Consider the following 14462-nt stretch of genomic DNA (forward strand, 5'->3'; position numbering starts at 1 on the left):
CCATACTTAAAATCAAGTAATGCTTTATTTTGATAGACAGATATTCTTTTCACTTTTCTGCTAATGACTATAATAGCGGAAGTGAAACAAGGGGAACAACTCTGATCACCGTTAAATGGCACGATGTCCTTTCACTTTTGCCGGTCCGTTTGAACTGTCCGTTTATGTGTAGCGTACTGGTGTATGCGACAACCCTTCTATTGTGTTTTGGAGATCGGAAGGAGGCGTTTATCTGGTTACTATATCAACTGGAACTTTCTGTGTCATAAAGTCTACATGCGATAGTGTAACATTTACCCCGGATAAGTACAGTGGCATACATGTGCATGCATATTAGATAGGCATCTAAGCTTGTACGTTTTTATTTAGAAAATGCAATCTTTTAAATCAAGTTCAAAATGGATGCTGAAGATTCCTGTACTTTATCAATCACAGAAAACATTATCTATGGTTAGTAGACAACCGTTACTGCAAGTGTATACTAAGTCAAAGAGTGTATGGGGACAAAAATGCCTCTTTACAACATCATTTAAACATTGTGCAGAGCCAAAAAAGAATACAGAAATTGATGTAACTAGGGAGAGCCCCTTCTCTGAACTGTCAACAAAGGAAAAGGGTAATTGACAATTATTGAACCATACATTTGTTCCTTTGATTATATATCATACAATGCATATAATTAATGATAAATGTAAATAAAATGTAATGGCCAGACCAGGGTTCCAACCCTGTACTCAAACTTGGACGCTGTACTGGTTGAGCTACATGCAGCTACATGTACCTTGTCACCAATACCAATCGAGTCCAAGTACGCTATGTAACAGGAGAAGAGAACATGTAGCAGCCAGACCGAGATTCAAACCTGGGACTCAGGACACTAGCCAAATACTTAACTGCTGAACTACCTAGTCGCCGATGTTTAACCCAGTATGATCCCGCTACAGCTACATAGATGATACATATGGAGTGAAGAAGTAATTCTAACAATATAGACAGAATATTAACAAATTTTCGAGGCGATCTATCTGGTTGTTAAGACTTAAAAAGAACAAATAAAATTACATTAAGGACGGTCACATAATTTCACATATTAAAACAGAACATATGAAGAACATACAGATAAACTATAGGGACATTTGCAATGTGTATTGTCTGGGTGATCCCTTTGGACAGTTATTGACAGTTATCTGTATGTTAGATATATGTGTTCATTAGGGCTTTTCACCAAATGGTGAAATTAGGGTTTTTCGCCAAATGGTGAAAAGACCTATTGTTTTCATTAAGTTTCTTATTCTTATTATTATTATCCCCTGCCCAACGAAGTTGGCAGGGGATATACAAATGGGTTCCGTCCGTCTGTCTGTCCGTCCGTCCGTCCATACGAATGGTTTCCGGAGCATAACTCTAAAACCAGAAGAGATATTTCCACGAAACTTCATAGACACATTGGTCTTATGGTCTAGTAGTGCCTTTTGCTATTTTAAGGTTTTCACTTTTTGTACTTTTTTCTGTAACTATGGAACCATTGCTGAAAATGGCAGATTTTTTGTAAGAATCGTTTCCGGAGCACAACTCTAAAACCAGCAGAGATATTTCCATGAAACTTCATAGAAACATTTTATGTAGGACTTCTAATTTTGTATTATGCTTTACTTTTTATTTAATATGCATGCAGTAAAACTCAGATATATCAAACTCAATTATTATGAACATTCACTTAATTCCTATGTAACTCGTCGCTGTTTAAAACAAATCAAAAATCGCACTGCTAGCTGCTGAACTTTGTTAAAGCTAAGATTGATTCTGGTATTTTTCAAAGAAGCAAATGTTTTCAAAGTTGATTTCACTTTGTTAAAAAAAACATAAATATGTTTTGTATATATTCTTCAATTGCAGTTGGGTTTTAAAATACTTTCCCTATACTCTTACTAGCATAAAAAATTAATGCATTAATTGATTTAGCTCTCCATTGGCGGGGGATCTGAATGACTATGAGCTTGTTCTTCCTGTTTTTGTGAACGCTCTATTGGACAAACGGTAAGATATATGATAAAAATTATTTCAGTATGTTACTGCCATATGCATGTACATATATCTGAAGGTGTTGTTCCACAAACAAAATTAAGTAGGTCAAAAAATCCAAATTGGCCACCATGAGTGATGACGCAAAACCTAAAAACACAAAAACTGCTATAACACAAAAAGTATGAAAGCTAAGCTATTCCAAATCTGAAGACATTGTATTGTAGGGAAAGGACATATCTAACTTTTCCTCATTTAATACGTGTTTTCACAAAATATGTCTCGATCGTTAAAAAGCTCGCTATAGGTCAAAGTTTACAGAATGTGACAATTTTGAAGTTCCATCTTTTTTTCTATTGCTATCATTATAAATCAGCTAGGCTCTCTTTAAGTCCTATTCTTTATTAATATTTGGTAAATTATATAATGTATGCCTATATTGATATATGTAATATTATGTATCCTTGTAAATATCTCATTTTCTATGACAAGGTGACCTTTTTCTGTTTTAGTTAAAGAAGCTGGGAAAACATCATTTTGGGGAGGAGTTGTTATCTTTGGAATTGGAGTTACAGGTGAGTTGATTTGAGATACTACAGGTGAGTTAATGACACAATGTCATTTAATGTCAAATTGTCAATTGTCCTTTCCTGTTTGTTCCTTTGATTATCTAGAGCAATATAACAAACAAACAAAAAGTTTTTCTGTAAGTATACTCCTGCTTACCTCCACCTTGCATGGCACAGTAAGACTATGTACAGTTGGTAGTAGACTAAAGGTTACACCCTTGTGCACACGGAGTGCACTACATTTAGACTACAGGTAGACACGGAGTGCACAAGGTTTAGACTACAGGTAGACACGGAGTGCACAAGATTTAGACTACAGGTAGACACGGAGTGCACAAGGTTTAGACTACAGGTAGACACGGAGTGCACAAGATTTAGACTACAGGTAGACACGGAGTGCACAAGATTTAGACTACAGGTAGACACGGAGTGCACTACGTGTGAACACGGTGTCCACTACAGGTGGACATCGTGTCCAGGTACATTGAGACCTAGACAGACAAGGTGATGTGTTAAAGTTAGGGATCGGGGAAGAATAAGTTCTTCAATTTGAAATAATACATAATTATAATTTTAAGTGTTTATTTTTTTTTAATTACAACATCTACAATTTAATGTACAGTATATATAACTATATGATACAATATTTTTAGTATACATGAATAAAACCTTTTCACTGCAAAAGTAATAAAGATTGATTTATATTCATTAAGTTTATGTCTATTTAATTTTATATCAGATATCATTAGTTTCCATTTCTTATCTTAAATTGTCTATATTGCGTTTTCAGAAGTAAATGTTTTATGGGTAAATTACATTAAATATATATATATATATATATCATTTACATCAAGCATTTTCACAAGTCAAAAACAACTTTGAATTGCAGCAAAAACCAGTCCTAATGTGCTTTTGAGACACTTTTTCTTTTATAATAAGCTATCAGTAATACAATCATATACCGGGTAATACATAGATTTTAAACAAAAAGATTTGGTGCCTATCAATTAGTTGTCTAGCGATACCCTTGTAGATCGTCTTTCATTAAAATAATTACACTTTTATAATATTTTTCTTGCTATTTTAAGTTCTAAAAGTATTGTACGTAAAAATAGCTTAATTACATATTCTTTATTAAAAACTGAACGTCTTTAAAAGATCATGCAGAATTAAATCCACTTCAAGCTATATGACGTCCTCCACTAATTGGTGGCTAGTCTACCTACAAGTACCCAATTCAGCTTGTTTTGATTCTTAATTACCGGTACACACAATAAGTTTATGATCCCAACCCCGCAAGTTATCTTGATCGTATATTGCGTCATGGTTCAATAATTACAACTTGTCAAACATACAGGTAAGCCACAGTATCCAGCTATACAGGTGCCTCAAGGTGACCATCGATAATGGCCAGAGGGCAGAATCGTTATCTTCTGTGTTTGTGTGTTTGCACGGCTTTATGAGAATGGGGACAGTATCTTTATATAAGATGTGATTTTAGAATTGTTTCTATGGAAGTTTGTTAAGACAAACAAATATACTTTACCGTTTAAAAATCATATAGGTCCATGAGTTTGAAACACATAATTACCATTCTTATTAGATACATGAACATGCTGGTTGTAGAGCCTGGGTAAACATGTACACCGGTTCCGGGGGGGGGGGGGGGGGGGGGTGTAGATTGGGATGAGGGATGAGGTATACGTAAAAACTAGCTGGCAAAACATATAGTAAGTGATGCTGAATACACCTCAATTATTGTCATGACAGGCAGCCGTGAAGTGGAGCTGACGGTAGCTGTACAATGCGTAAATCATGCATGTCTGTCACAACCTTGAATTTACCAATAATACATGTATATATTATAATCAAAATTAATGTAGATTAGGTACTTATTCAACATTGTAATATGGTATTTTATATACATAGTCATGATAATCAGGTTTCTGATATATGTAAAAAGCCAGTGTAAAAAAAAATTAAATTAATGAAAAGATATTGGATGAAATATGATATTCCAATAATCTTGAAATAAATGTTTTAGTTAACTATACACTTGGTATTTAGATTATTTTTAATTTTAATATATAAAGCTTCATTAACAAATAAATTAAAATGCACTACCAGTTAAAACACATATCCCTATTGACTAGCATTGTTGTATAACTGTACGTATTTGTGTGATGAGTACAATGTACATATGTATGTAAGTATGTAGAGAGGCTGCCACCTAAGTACAGCATGCTATAAATGGACCTCCTGGGGTTGGGATAAGGTACTACATGTATACAGGTGTTGTTAGTCTGTGATACACTTGACTGAACATATTGAAGGGTGCCCAAAGAAGGCCCCAGGCCCCTAGCCCCACTCTGACCAATGTTAGGTAATTTAGATTATCATACCCGTGTGGTTGATGGAACCGTATGAAGTCCAAGTGACCATGGCAACTGCAGTCCTAGCCTATGGGTCTACCTTTCGAGCAGGCAAATTTAAGTGAACAATATACTACATGTATGGATCATACATTAATATTGTTATCATATAACTCACGCGGTTTGTAAAAGAAGGTCAGATTAGAATATTGTCAAATTGTCAAATTATCAAGGTTTCTAGAATTAAAATAATTATGACGAATTCACAATCTAATCAACAACTATGAATCTACAGTTTAAATGGGTAGAAGTTGGATTTATTTTGATTCTGTCTGTTTGATTTGTTATCAGACATGTGACCTACATTTTAGCAATCGGTCCTTTGAACACTGGTGATGCTCACGAACAGCCACATGCCCGATAATATTATTTTGCTTTCTTAAGCCAGTGCTTACAGGTTCCTCAATCGGTTGAGTGTAATAAAGTGTAATTTCTAATGCCGATTTTTAATGTCTATGGACGATTTCTCATTTTTCCAATGCTTTGCAACGCGCCAGGTTTCATGTAGCAAATGTATACGTATTATACAAACTATTTTGCGCACCTTGCCGTTTAGAAAACTATATTCCATACATACATAGTTTAACATTTTATGAAGAATTTAATTTGTGTATGTTTATATGTCCTTGTTTTTATTATGTCCATCAATATATTCTTTTTAATCAAAATAATTTGCCGATCAAAATATCTCTTTAGCGATGATTTGCTTATACTAAAAATCTTACTCCACGCGAGGTTCATCACTTTATGCGTACGAAAAAGAATTTCATCTTTAAACTACTTATCACTAGCTAAGAAAAATAGTTTTTACTGGGAACTATCCATTGATGAGACATAACTAGTATGTGGTTTACCGTACGCAGTTAATTTGCAACGCAGTTAATTTGCTTTTATAAATTCTATAATTAACGTCCTTATTTATAAATTAAATTGTATGATAATATATGTTGATACATTTTACTTTATATGTATGTATTCAAATAAACATTACACTACGAATGATTTCCAGTAATTAACGGCAATTTTTATGTTGCAATAAATATTATGTTTCTGATCTCAATAACTATTTCTATCTGTTAAAGTCCAATGAATACATATTTTCTCATATTTCTGTGGCACATCATCTAGTCTGTCTGTGGTCTGGATGTAGTGGATATTTTACCTGGACACGATGTCCACCTGTAGTGGACACCGTGTTCACACGTAGTGCACTCCGTGTCTACCTGTAGTCTAAACCTCGTGCACTCCGTGTCCACTCGTAGTTCACACCGTGTGCACAATGTGTAACCTTTAGTCTACTACCAACTGTATGTTATCACAGCTAGTACATGTGTGTTCACAGCCTGGTTGCAACCATCGTGAATATTTATGTTTAATTGAACTGAATTGTAGTAAAATTGGATATTAATGTGAGAAAGTGCAGGATTTCATATAAACTTAATGACTGCCTCCACTAGGGAACATAGTCATCACCACTTGATTACTAGTGGTAAACTAAAGAGAAGTTCTCTCTTGCTGGCTTGTGTTGGCATACACGGTACATGAATTGGATAATTAAAAATAATTTGATTTAGGCTATACAGTATTTATATTTTATTTTAACACCTCTAGGTATATTTTGCATTTTATTGATTTATTAAACTTAAATGAAACATTTTACCATCAATAGGAAGTTTGCTGTATATCATTGGGAAAGAGGTATTTTCCAGTCAAAGTCCAAGAGGGATCTATAGTAATGCCTTTGAGTTATGTAAACAGAATACAGAGGTAAATCCAATACAATGTTTCTGTTCATGTATTTTAATGTTTATTTCATTTTAAGATGATACTTCTTAGAAAGGAATGAACTTGTTAAACTTTCTAGAATTGAGAAGACATTTCAAATGATTAAGATATAGAAGTTGTACTTTAGACATGAATACGGCTTCATATGTAAATTCTTATATCTAATAAAATGACAAAGATTTGAACTGGATATGCAATTACTGTCGATGACGAAATAAAATCATCACACCAACATCCTCAGCTTGTTTAAAATTTCAAAATCCGAAGAACAAGAAATCAAATTGGAATGGCCTAATGATACAGTGTATAAACTAGGAGACTTTTTGTATATGATGTTTATCAATATCTAGCTTGATGTTATAGGATATCAACATCATTAGATAAAATAGCAATTAACACTAATATGTAAGGAGAGGGCATGTATAGGCATGTTACCTGTTGCCAAATTCTGATTGTCTTTAACATCAGACAATAAAATATTTTGAAATGAAATAGACGTCAGACTTGGTCAAGTTTTACATCTGATAATGTCTCTGTGTTTTAAGCTTATGGATGTGCTAGGAGAACCAGTTAAATGTTATGGAGAAGAAACTAGACGAGGGAGAAGAAGACACACCAGGTAGGTTTAAACAGTTGTGACTAGGACTTGGTACATATCACAATCTATTTTACATAGACTTTTCTGAGTTACAGACAGACAAACCATTTTAACGCAAAGCCAGCCAGACCAGAGTTAATTTTGAGTTATCTAAAACTGTTTAAAAAAGAATATATTGAATATTTAGCAAAACTGTAGTCTGGACCAACAAGACATTTAATACATGTTTAGTGCGGTAATACAATGATCATTGTTAGCTCGCCTAATCGAAGAATAGGGGGAGCTTATGTTGTCACCCCGGCGTCGGCTTTGGCGTCGGCGTCGGCGTCAGCCTTGGCGTCCCATTTCACGTTAAAGTTTGTTAGCTCACCTATTCAAAGAATAGGGGGAGCTAATGTTGTCACCCCTGCGCCGGCGTCAGCGTTGGTGTCCCATTTCACGTTAAAGATTTTGAGCAAGTTTCTATTTCGTCAATTGTTTAAGCTTAAGTCATCATAAATGTTTATGATTTTATTTTCCTAATGTGTATGGATGCTGAACGTGATAATACAACCAATTTGGGGCCCTTTAGGTTTTTTTTTTGAGTCTGTTAATTTGTCATATTTCCATGTTAAAGTTTTTGAGCAAGTTTCTATTTTGTCTATTGTTTAAGCGTAAGTCATCATAAATGTTTATGATTTTATTTTCCTAATGTGTATGGATGCTGAACGTGATGATACAACCAATTTGGGGCCCTTTAGGGGTTTTTTGAGTCTGTTAATTTGTCATATTTCCATGTTAAAGTTTTTGAGCAAGTTTCTATTTTGTCTATTGTTTAAGCGTAAGTCATCATAAATGTTTATGATTTTATTTTCCTAATGTGTATGGATACTGAACGTGATAATACAACCAATTTGGGGCCCTTTAGGGGTTTTTTGAGTCTGTTAAAGTTTTTGAGCAAGTTTCTATTTTGTCTATTGTTTAAGCTTAAGTCATCATAAATGTTTATGATTTTATTTTCCTAATGTGTATGGATACTGAACGTGATAATACAACCAATTTGGAGCCCTTTCGGGGTTTTTTGACTGAGGGCACTGCTTGATATTTTTAAATAGTAAATACTTGAACATTATCTTCTTCTGAATAGGCGAGCTTTGCTGTTCTCCAACAGCTCAAGATGGTGGAGAAGAATTCCAATATACTTCATAACAAATTAAACAGACAAACAAAAGACCCCCTGCTGCTAAAATTAATCACTGTTAAGATCCTTGTTGCAAGAAGCATATTTTTTGGTGCTTGCAATAAAATTTATTTAGGTGTACAATGTTGATCCTGTCCTGTCCCATCCTTTCCTATTTTGATATGTGGTGTGCTCAAGTCTTACAGACAGGATTTTTATACCTTTTGTTTTTTCAGCCATGTTGAATTTGAAAAGGATGGCATGCAGTATATGAGGATGGTGTTTTTACATCGAGGGGCATGAAAGGAAAGGCAAAGTTCAGTTAGAAGTACAAAGGGTAAGGTCAAATGTCCGAAAGTCCACGAAAGGCAAAGTTTCAAATAGAAGTACAAAGGGTAAGGTCAAATGTCTACAAGGTCACGAAAGGCAAAGTTCAGTTAAAAGTACAAAGAGTAAGGTCAAATGTCCGAAAGTCCAAGAAAGGCAAAGTTCAGTTAGAAGTACAAAGGGTAAGGTCAAATGTCCGAAAGTCCACGAAAGGCAAAGTTCAGTTAGAAGTACAAAGGGTAAGGTCAAATGTCCGAAAGTCCACGAAAGGCAAAGTTCAAATAGAAGTTCAAAGGGTAAGGTCAAATGTCCACATGTCCACACAAAAGGCAAAGTTCAGTTAGAAGTACAAAGGGTAAGATCAAATGTCCGAAAGTCCGCGAAAGGCAAAGTTTAAATAGAAGTACAAAGGGTAAGGTCAAATGTCTACAAGGTCACGAAAGGCAAAGTTCAGTTAAAAGTACAAAGAGTAAGGTCAAAATGTCTGAAAGTCCAAGAAAGGCAAAGTTCAGTTAGAAGTACAAAGGGTAAGGTCAAATGTCCGAAAGTCCACGAAAGGCAAAGTTCAGTTTGAATTGCAAAGGGTAAGGTCAAATGTCCACATGTCCACAAAAGGCAAAGTTCAAATAGAAGTACAAAGGGTAAGGTCAAATGTCCACATGTCCACAAAAGGCAAAGTTCAGTTAGAAGTACAAAGGGTAAGGTCAAATGTCCACAGGTCGACAAAAGGCAAAGTTCAGTTAGAAGAACAAAGTTCAGGTCAAAACATTCACAAGTCCAGAAAAGCTCATTTTAACTTAAAGGAAAATGTTTGGAAGAACTATTGTCAAACCTGTCTGGAAAAAGGAGGCAGGCAAATGGTTACTGTATACAGATTATTACATGTTTCTCCCCTCAAGGGGAAGTGGGGACATTTACATGTATGCATTATAGAAGTTCTATTGGTTTCTTGTGTAGGGACATTTACATGTATGGCATAACAGAAGTTTTATTGGTTTCTGTGTGGGTACATTCACACGTATGCATTACAGAAGTTTTATTGGTTTCTGTGTTGGTACATTCACACGTATGCATTACAGCAGTTTTATTGGTTTCTGTGTGGGGACATATACATGTATGCATTACAGAAGTTCTATTGGTTTCTGTGTGGGGACATTTACATGTATGCATTACAGAAGTTCTATTGGTTTCTGTGTGGGGACATTTACATGTATGCATTACAGAAGTTTTATTGGTTTCTGTGTGGGAGAAATATACATGTATGCATTACAGAAGTTTTATTTGGTTTCTGTGTGGGGACATTCAACACGTATGCATTACAGAAGTTTTATTGGTTTCTGTGTGGAGACATTTACATGTATGCATTACAGAAATTCTATTGGTTTCTGTGTAGGGACATATACATGTATGCATTACAGAAGTTCTTTTGTTTTCTGTGTGTGGACATTTACATGTATGCATTACAGAAGTTCTATTGGTTTCTGTGTTGGGACATTTACATGTATGCATTACAGAAATTCTATTGGTTTCTAGTGTCGGGACATTTACATGTATGCATTACAGAAGTTTTTATTGGTTTTCTGTGTGGGACATTTACATGTATGCATTACAGAAGTTCTATTGGTTTCTGTGTGTGGACATTTACATGTATGCATTAACAGAAGTTCTATTGGTTTTCTGTGTATGGACATTTACATGTATGCATTACAGAAGTTCTATTTGTTTCTGTGTAGTGGACATTTACATGTATGCAATACAGAAGTTCTATTGGTTTCTGTGTGGGGACATTTACATGTATGCATTACAGAAGTTCTATTGGTGTTTCTGTGTAGGGACATTTACATGTATGCATTACAGAAGTTCTATTGGGTTTCTGTGTGGGGACATTTACATGTATGCATTACAGAAGTTCTATTGGTTTCTGTGTGGGGACATTTACATGTATGCATTACAGAAGTTCTATTGGTTCTGTGTGTGACTTTCATGTATGCATTACAGAAGTTCTATTGGTTTCTGTGTGGGACATTTACATGTATGCATTACAGAAGTTCTATTGGTTTCTGTGTGGGACTTTTTACATGTATGCATTACAGAAGTTCTATTGGTTTCTTGTGTGTGGACATTTACATGTATGCATTACAGAAGTTCTATTGGTTTCTGTGTAGGGACATTTACATGTATGCATTACAGAAGTTCTATTGGTTTCTGTGTGGGGACATTTACATGTATGCATTACAGAAGTTCTATTGGTGGTTTCTGTGTGTGGGACATTTACATGTATGCATTACAGAAGTTCTATTGGTTTCTGTGTGTGGACATTTTACATGTATGCATTTACAGAAGTTCTAAGTTTCTATTGGTTTCTGTGTGTGGACATTTACATGTATGCATTAACTGTGTGGGACATTTCATGTATGCATTACAGAAGTTCTATTGGTTTCTGTGTGGGGACATTTACATGTATGCATTACAGAAGTTCTATTGGTTTCTGTGTAGGGACATTAACATGTATGCATTACAGAAGTTCTATTGGTTTCTGTGTTGTGGACATTTACATGTATGCATTACGGAAGTTCTAATTGGTTTCTGTGTGGGGACATTTACATGTATGCATTACAGAAAGTTCTATTGGTTTCTGTGTGGGGACATTTACATGTATCTGCATTACAGAAGTTTCTATTGGTTTCTGTGTAGGGACATTTACATGTATGCATTACAGAAGTTCTATTGGTTTCTGTGTGGGGACATTTACCATGTATGCATTACAGAAGTTTTATTGGTTTCTGTGTGTGAGACATTTACATGTATGCATTACAGAAAGTTCTATTGGTTTCTGTGTAGTGGGGACAGTCATTTACATGTATGCATTACAGTAAGTAGCATTACGAATTTCTATTGGTTTCTGTGTAGGGACATTTACATGTATGCATTACAGAAGTTCTATTGGTTTCTGTGTGGGGACATTTACATGTATGCATTACAGAAGTTCTATTGGTTTCTGTGTGGGACATTTACATGTATGCATTACAGAAGTTAATGGTTATTGGACATTAATTTTCTGTGTGTTTCTGGGGGACATTTACATGTATTGCATTACAGAAGTTCTATTGGTTTCTGTGTGGGGACATTTACATGTATGCATTACAGAAGTTCTATTGGTTTCTGTGTATGGACATTTACATGTATGCATTACAGAAGTTCTAATTGGTTTCTGTGTAAGGGACATTTACATGTATGCATTACAGAAGTTCTATTGGTTTTTCATGTGTAGGGACATTTACATGTATGCATTACAGAATTTCTATTGGTTTCTGTGTGTGGGACATATACATGTATGCATTACAGAAGTTTCTATTGGTTTCTGTGTGGGGACATTTACATGTATGCATTACAGAAGTTCTATTGGTTTCTGTGTGTGGAACATTTAACCATGTATGCATTACAGAAGTTCTATTGGTTTCTGTGTGTGGACATTTACATGTATGCATTACCGAAGTTCTATTGGTTTCTGTGTTTGGACATTTACATGTATGCATTACAGAAGTTCTATTAGGTTTCTGTGTAGGGACATTTACATGTAATGCATTACAGAAGTTCTATTGGTTTCTGTCTGTGTGGGGACATTTACATGTATGCATTACAGAAGTTCTATTGGTTTCTGTGTGGGACATTTACATGTATGCATTACAGAAGTTCTATTGGTTTTCTGTGGTAGGGACATTTACATGTATTGCATTACAGAGTTCTATTGGTTTCTGTGTAGGGACATTTACATGTTATGCATTACAGAAGTTCTATTGGTTTCTGTGTAGGGACATTTACATGTTACATTACAGAAGTTCTATTGGTTTCTGTGTAGGGACATTTACATGTATGCATTACAGAACGTTCTAATTGGTTTCTGTGTAGGGGACATTTACATGTATGCATTACAGAAGTTCTATTGGTTTCTGTGTGGACATTTACATGTATGCATTACAGAAGTTCTATTGGTTTCTGTGTAGGGGACATTTACATGTATGCATTACAGAAGTTCTATTGGTTTCTGTGTGGGGACATTTACATGTATGCATTACAGAAGTTCTATTGGTTTCTGTGTAGTGGACATTTACATGTATGCATTACAGAAGTTCTATTGGTTTCTGTGTGGGGACATTTACATGTAAGCATTACAGAAGTTCTATATGGTTTCTGTGTAGGGACATTTATACATGTATGCATAAACGGAAGTTTCTTAATATTGGTTTCTGTGTGTGGACATTATACATGAAATGCATTACGAAAGTTTTCTGTGTGTAGGGACATTTACATGTATGCATTACAGAAGTTCTATTGGTTTCTGTGTGAGGAGGACATTTACATGTATGCATTACAGATCAGAAGTTCTTAATGTGGTTTCTGTGTGTGGGACATGTAAAAACCCCGGAATGTATGAACATTACAGAAGGTTTCTATTGGTTTCTGTGTGGGGACATTTTACATGTATGCATTACAGAAGTAAGAATATTGGATTTCTTCTGTGTGGAGGTGGGACATATACATGTATGCCATTACAGAAGTTTTATTGGTTTCTGTAGTAGGGACATTTACATGTATGCATTACAGAAGTTCTATTGGTTTCTGTGTCTGGGGACATTTACATGTATGCATTACAGAAGTTTCTATTGGTTTCTGTTGTGGGACATTTACATGTATGCATTACAGAAGTTCTATTGGTTTCTGTGTAGGGACATTTACATGTATGCATTACAGAAGTTCTATTGGTTTCTGTGTAAATAGGGTACATTTACATGTATGCATTACAGAAGTTCTATTGGTTTTCTGTGTGGGACATTTAACATGTATGTACCATTACAGAAGTTCTATTGTTTCTGTGTGGGGACATTTACATGTATGCATTACAGAAAGTTCTATTGGTTTCTGTGTAGGGACATTTACATGTATGCATTACAGAAGTTCTATTGGTTTCTGTGTGGAGACATTTACATGTATGCATTACAGAAGTTCTATTGGTTTCTGTGTAGGGACATTTACATGTATGCATTACAGAAGTTCTATTGGTTTCTGTGTAGGGACATTTACATGTATGCATTACAGAAGTTCTATTGGTTTCTGTGTGGGGACATTTACATGTATGCATTACAGAAGTTCTATTGGTTTCTGTGTGGGGACATTTACATGTATGCATTACAGAAGTTCTATTGGTTTCTGTGTAGGGACATTTTACATGGGTATGGTATGCATTACAGAAGTTCTATTGGTTTCTGTGTAGGGACATTTACATGTATGCATTACAGAAGTTCTATTGGTTTCTGTGTGTGGGGACATTTACATGTATGCATTACAGAAGTTCTATTGGTTTCTGTGTGGGACATTTACATGTATGCATTACAGAAGTTCTATTGGTTTCTGTGTAGGGGACATTTACATGTATGCATTACAGAAGTTTTTTCTATTGTTTCTGTGTGGGTACATTTACATGTATGCATTACAGAATTCTATTGGTTTCCTGTGTGGAGACATTTACACGTGTTGCATTACAGAAGTTTTATTGTTTCTGTGTGGGGACA

The 14462-nt window shown here is 35.0% G+C and overlaps 1 protein-coding gene across 1 annotated transcript; it reads left to right on the forward strand.

Moving 5' to 3' along the window:
- Nucleotides 1–96: 96 nt before the first annotated feature.
- LOC138316350 (mitochondrial import inner membrane translocase subunit Tim21-like) lies at nucleotides 97–8948 on the forward strand. The gene is made up of 5 exons (XM_069258043.1): nucleotides 97–450; nucleotides 2535–2597; nucleotides 6693–6790; nucleotides 7354–7427; nucleotides 8802–8948. The coding sequence occupies exons 1-5, from the start codon at nucleotides 399–401 to the stop codon at nucleotides 8866–8868; spliced, it is 354 nt and encodes a 117-aa protein (XP_069114144.1). The 5' UTR covers nucleotides 97–398; the 3' UTR covers nucleotides 8869–8948.
- The last annotated feature ends 5514 nt before the right edge of the window (nucleotides 8949–14462 follow it).

The sequence above is a fragment of the Argopecten irradians genome, chromosome 2, assembly GCF_041381155.1.
Source record: "Argopecten irradians isolate NY chromosome 2, Ai_NY, whole genome shotgun sequence".
Taxonomy (NCBI): Eukaryota; Metazoa; Mollusca; class Bivalvia; order Pectinida; family Pectinidae; genus Argopecten; species Argopecten irradians.

Bases quoted from the DNA above. Each gene is read 5' to 3' on its own strand.
- LOC138316350 (XM_069258043.1), top strand. From the start codon at position 399: ATGGATGCTGAAGATTCCTGTACTTTATCAATCACAGAAAACATTATC. The intron at 2,598-6,692 runs GTGAGTTGATTT...TACCATCAATAG, and splicing joins CTTTGGAATTGGAGTTACAG to GAAGTTTGCTGTATATCATT. The intron at 6,791-7,353 runs GTAAATCCAATA...CTGTGTTTTAAG, and splicing joins TATGTAAACAGAATACAGAG to CTTATGGATGTGCTAGGAGA.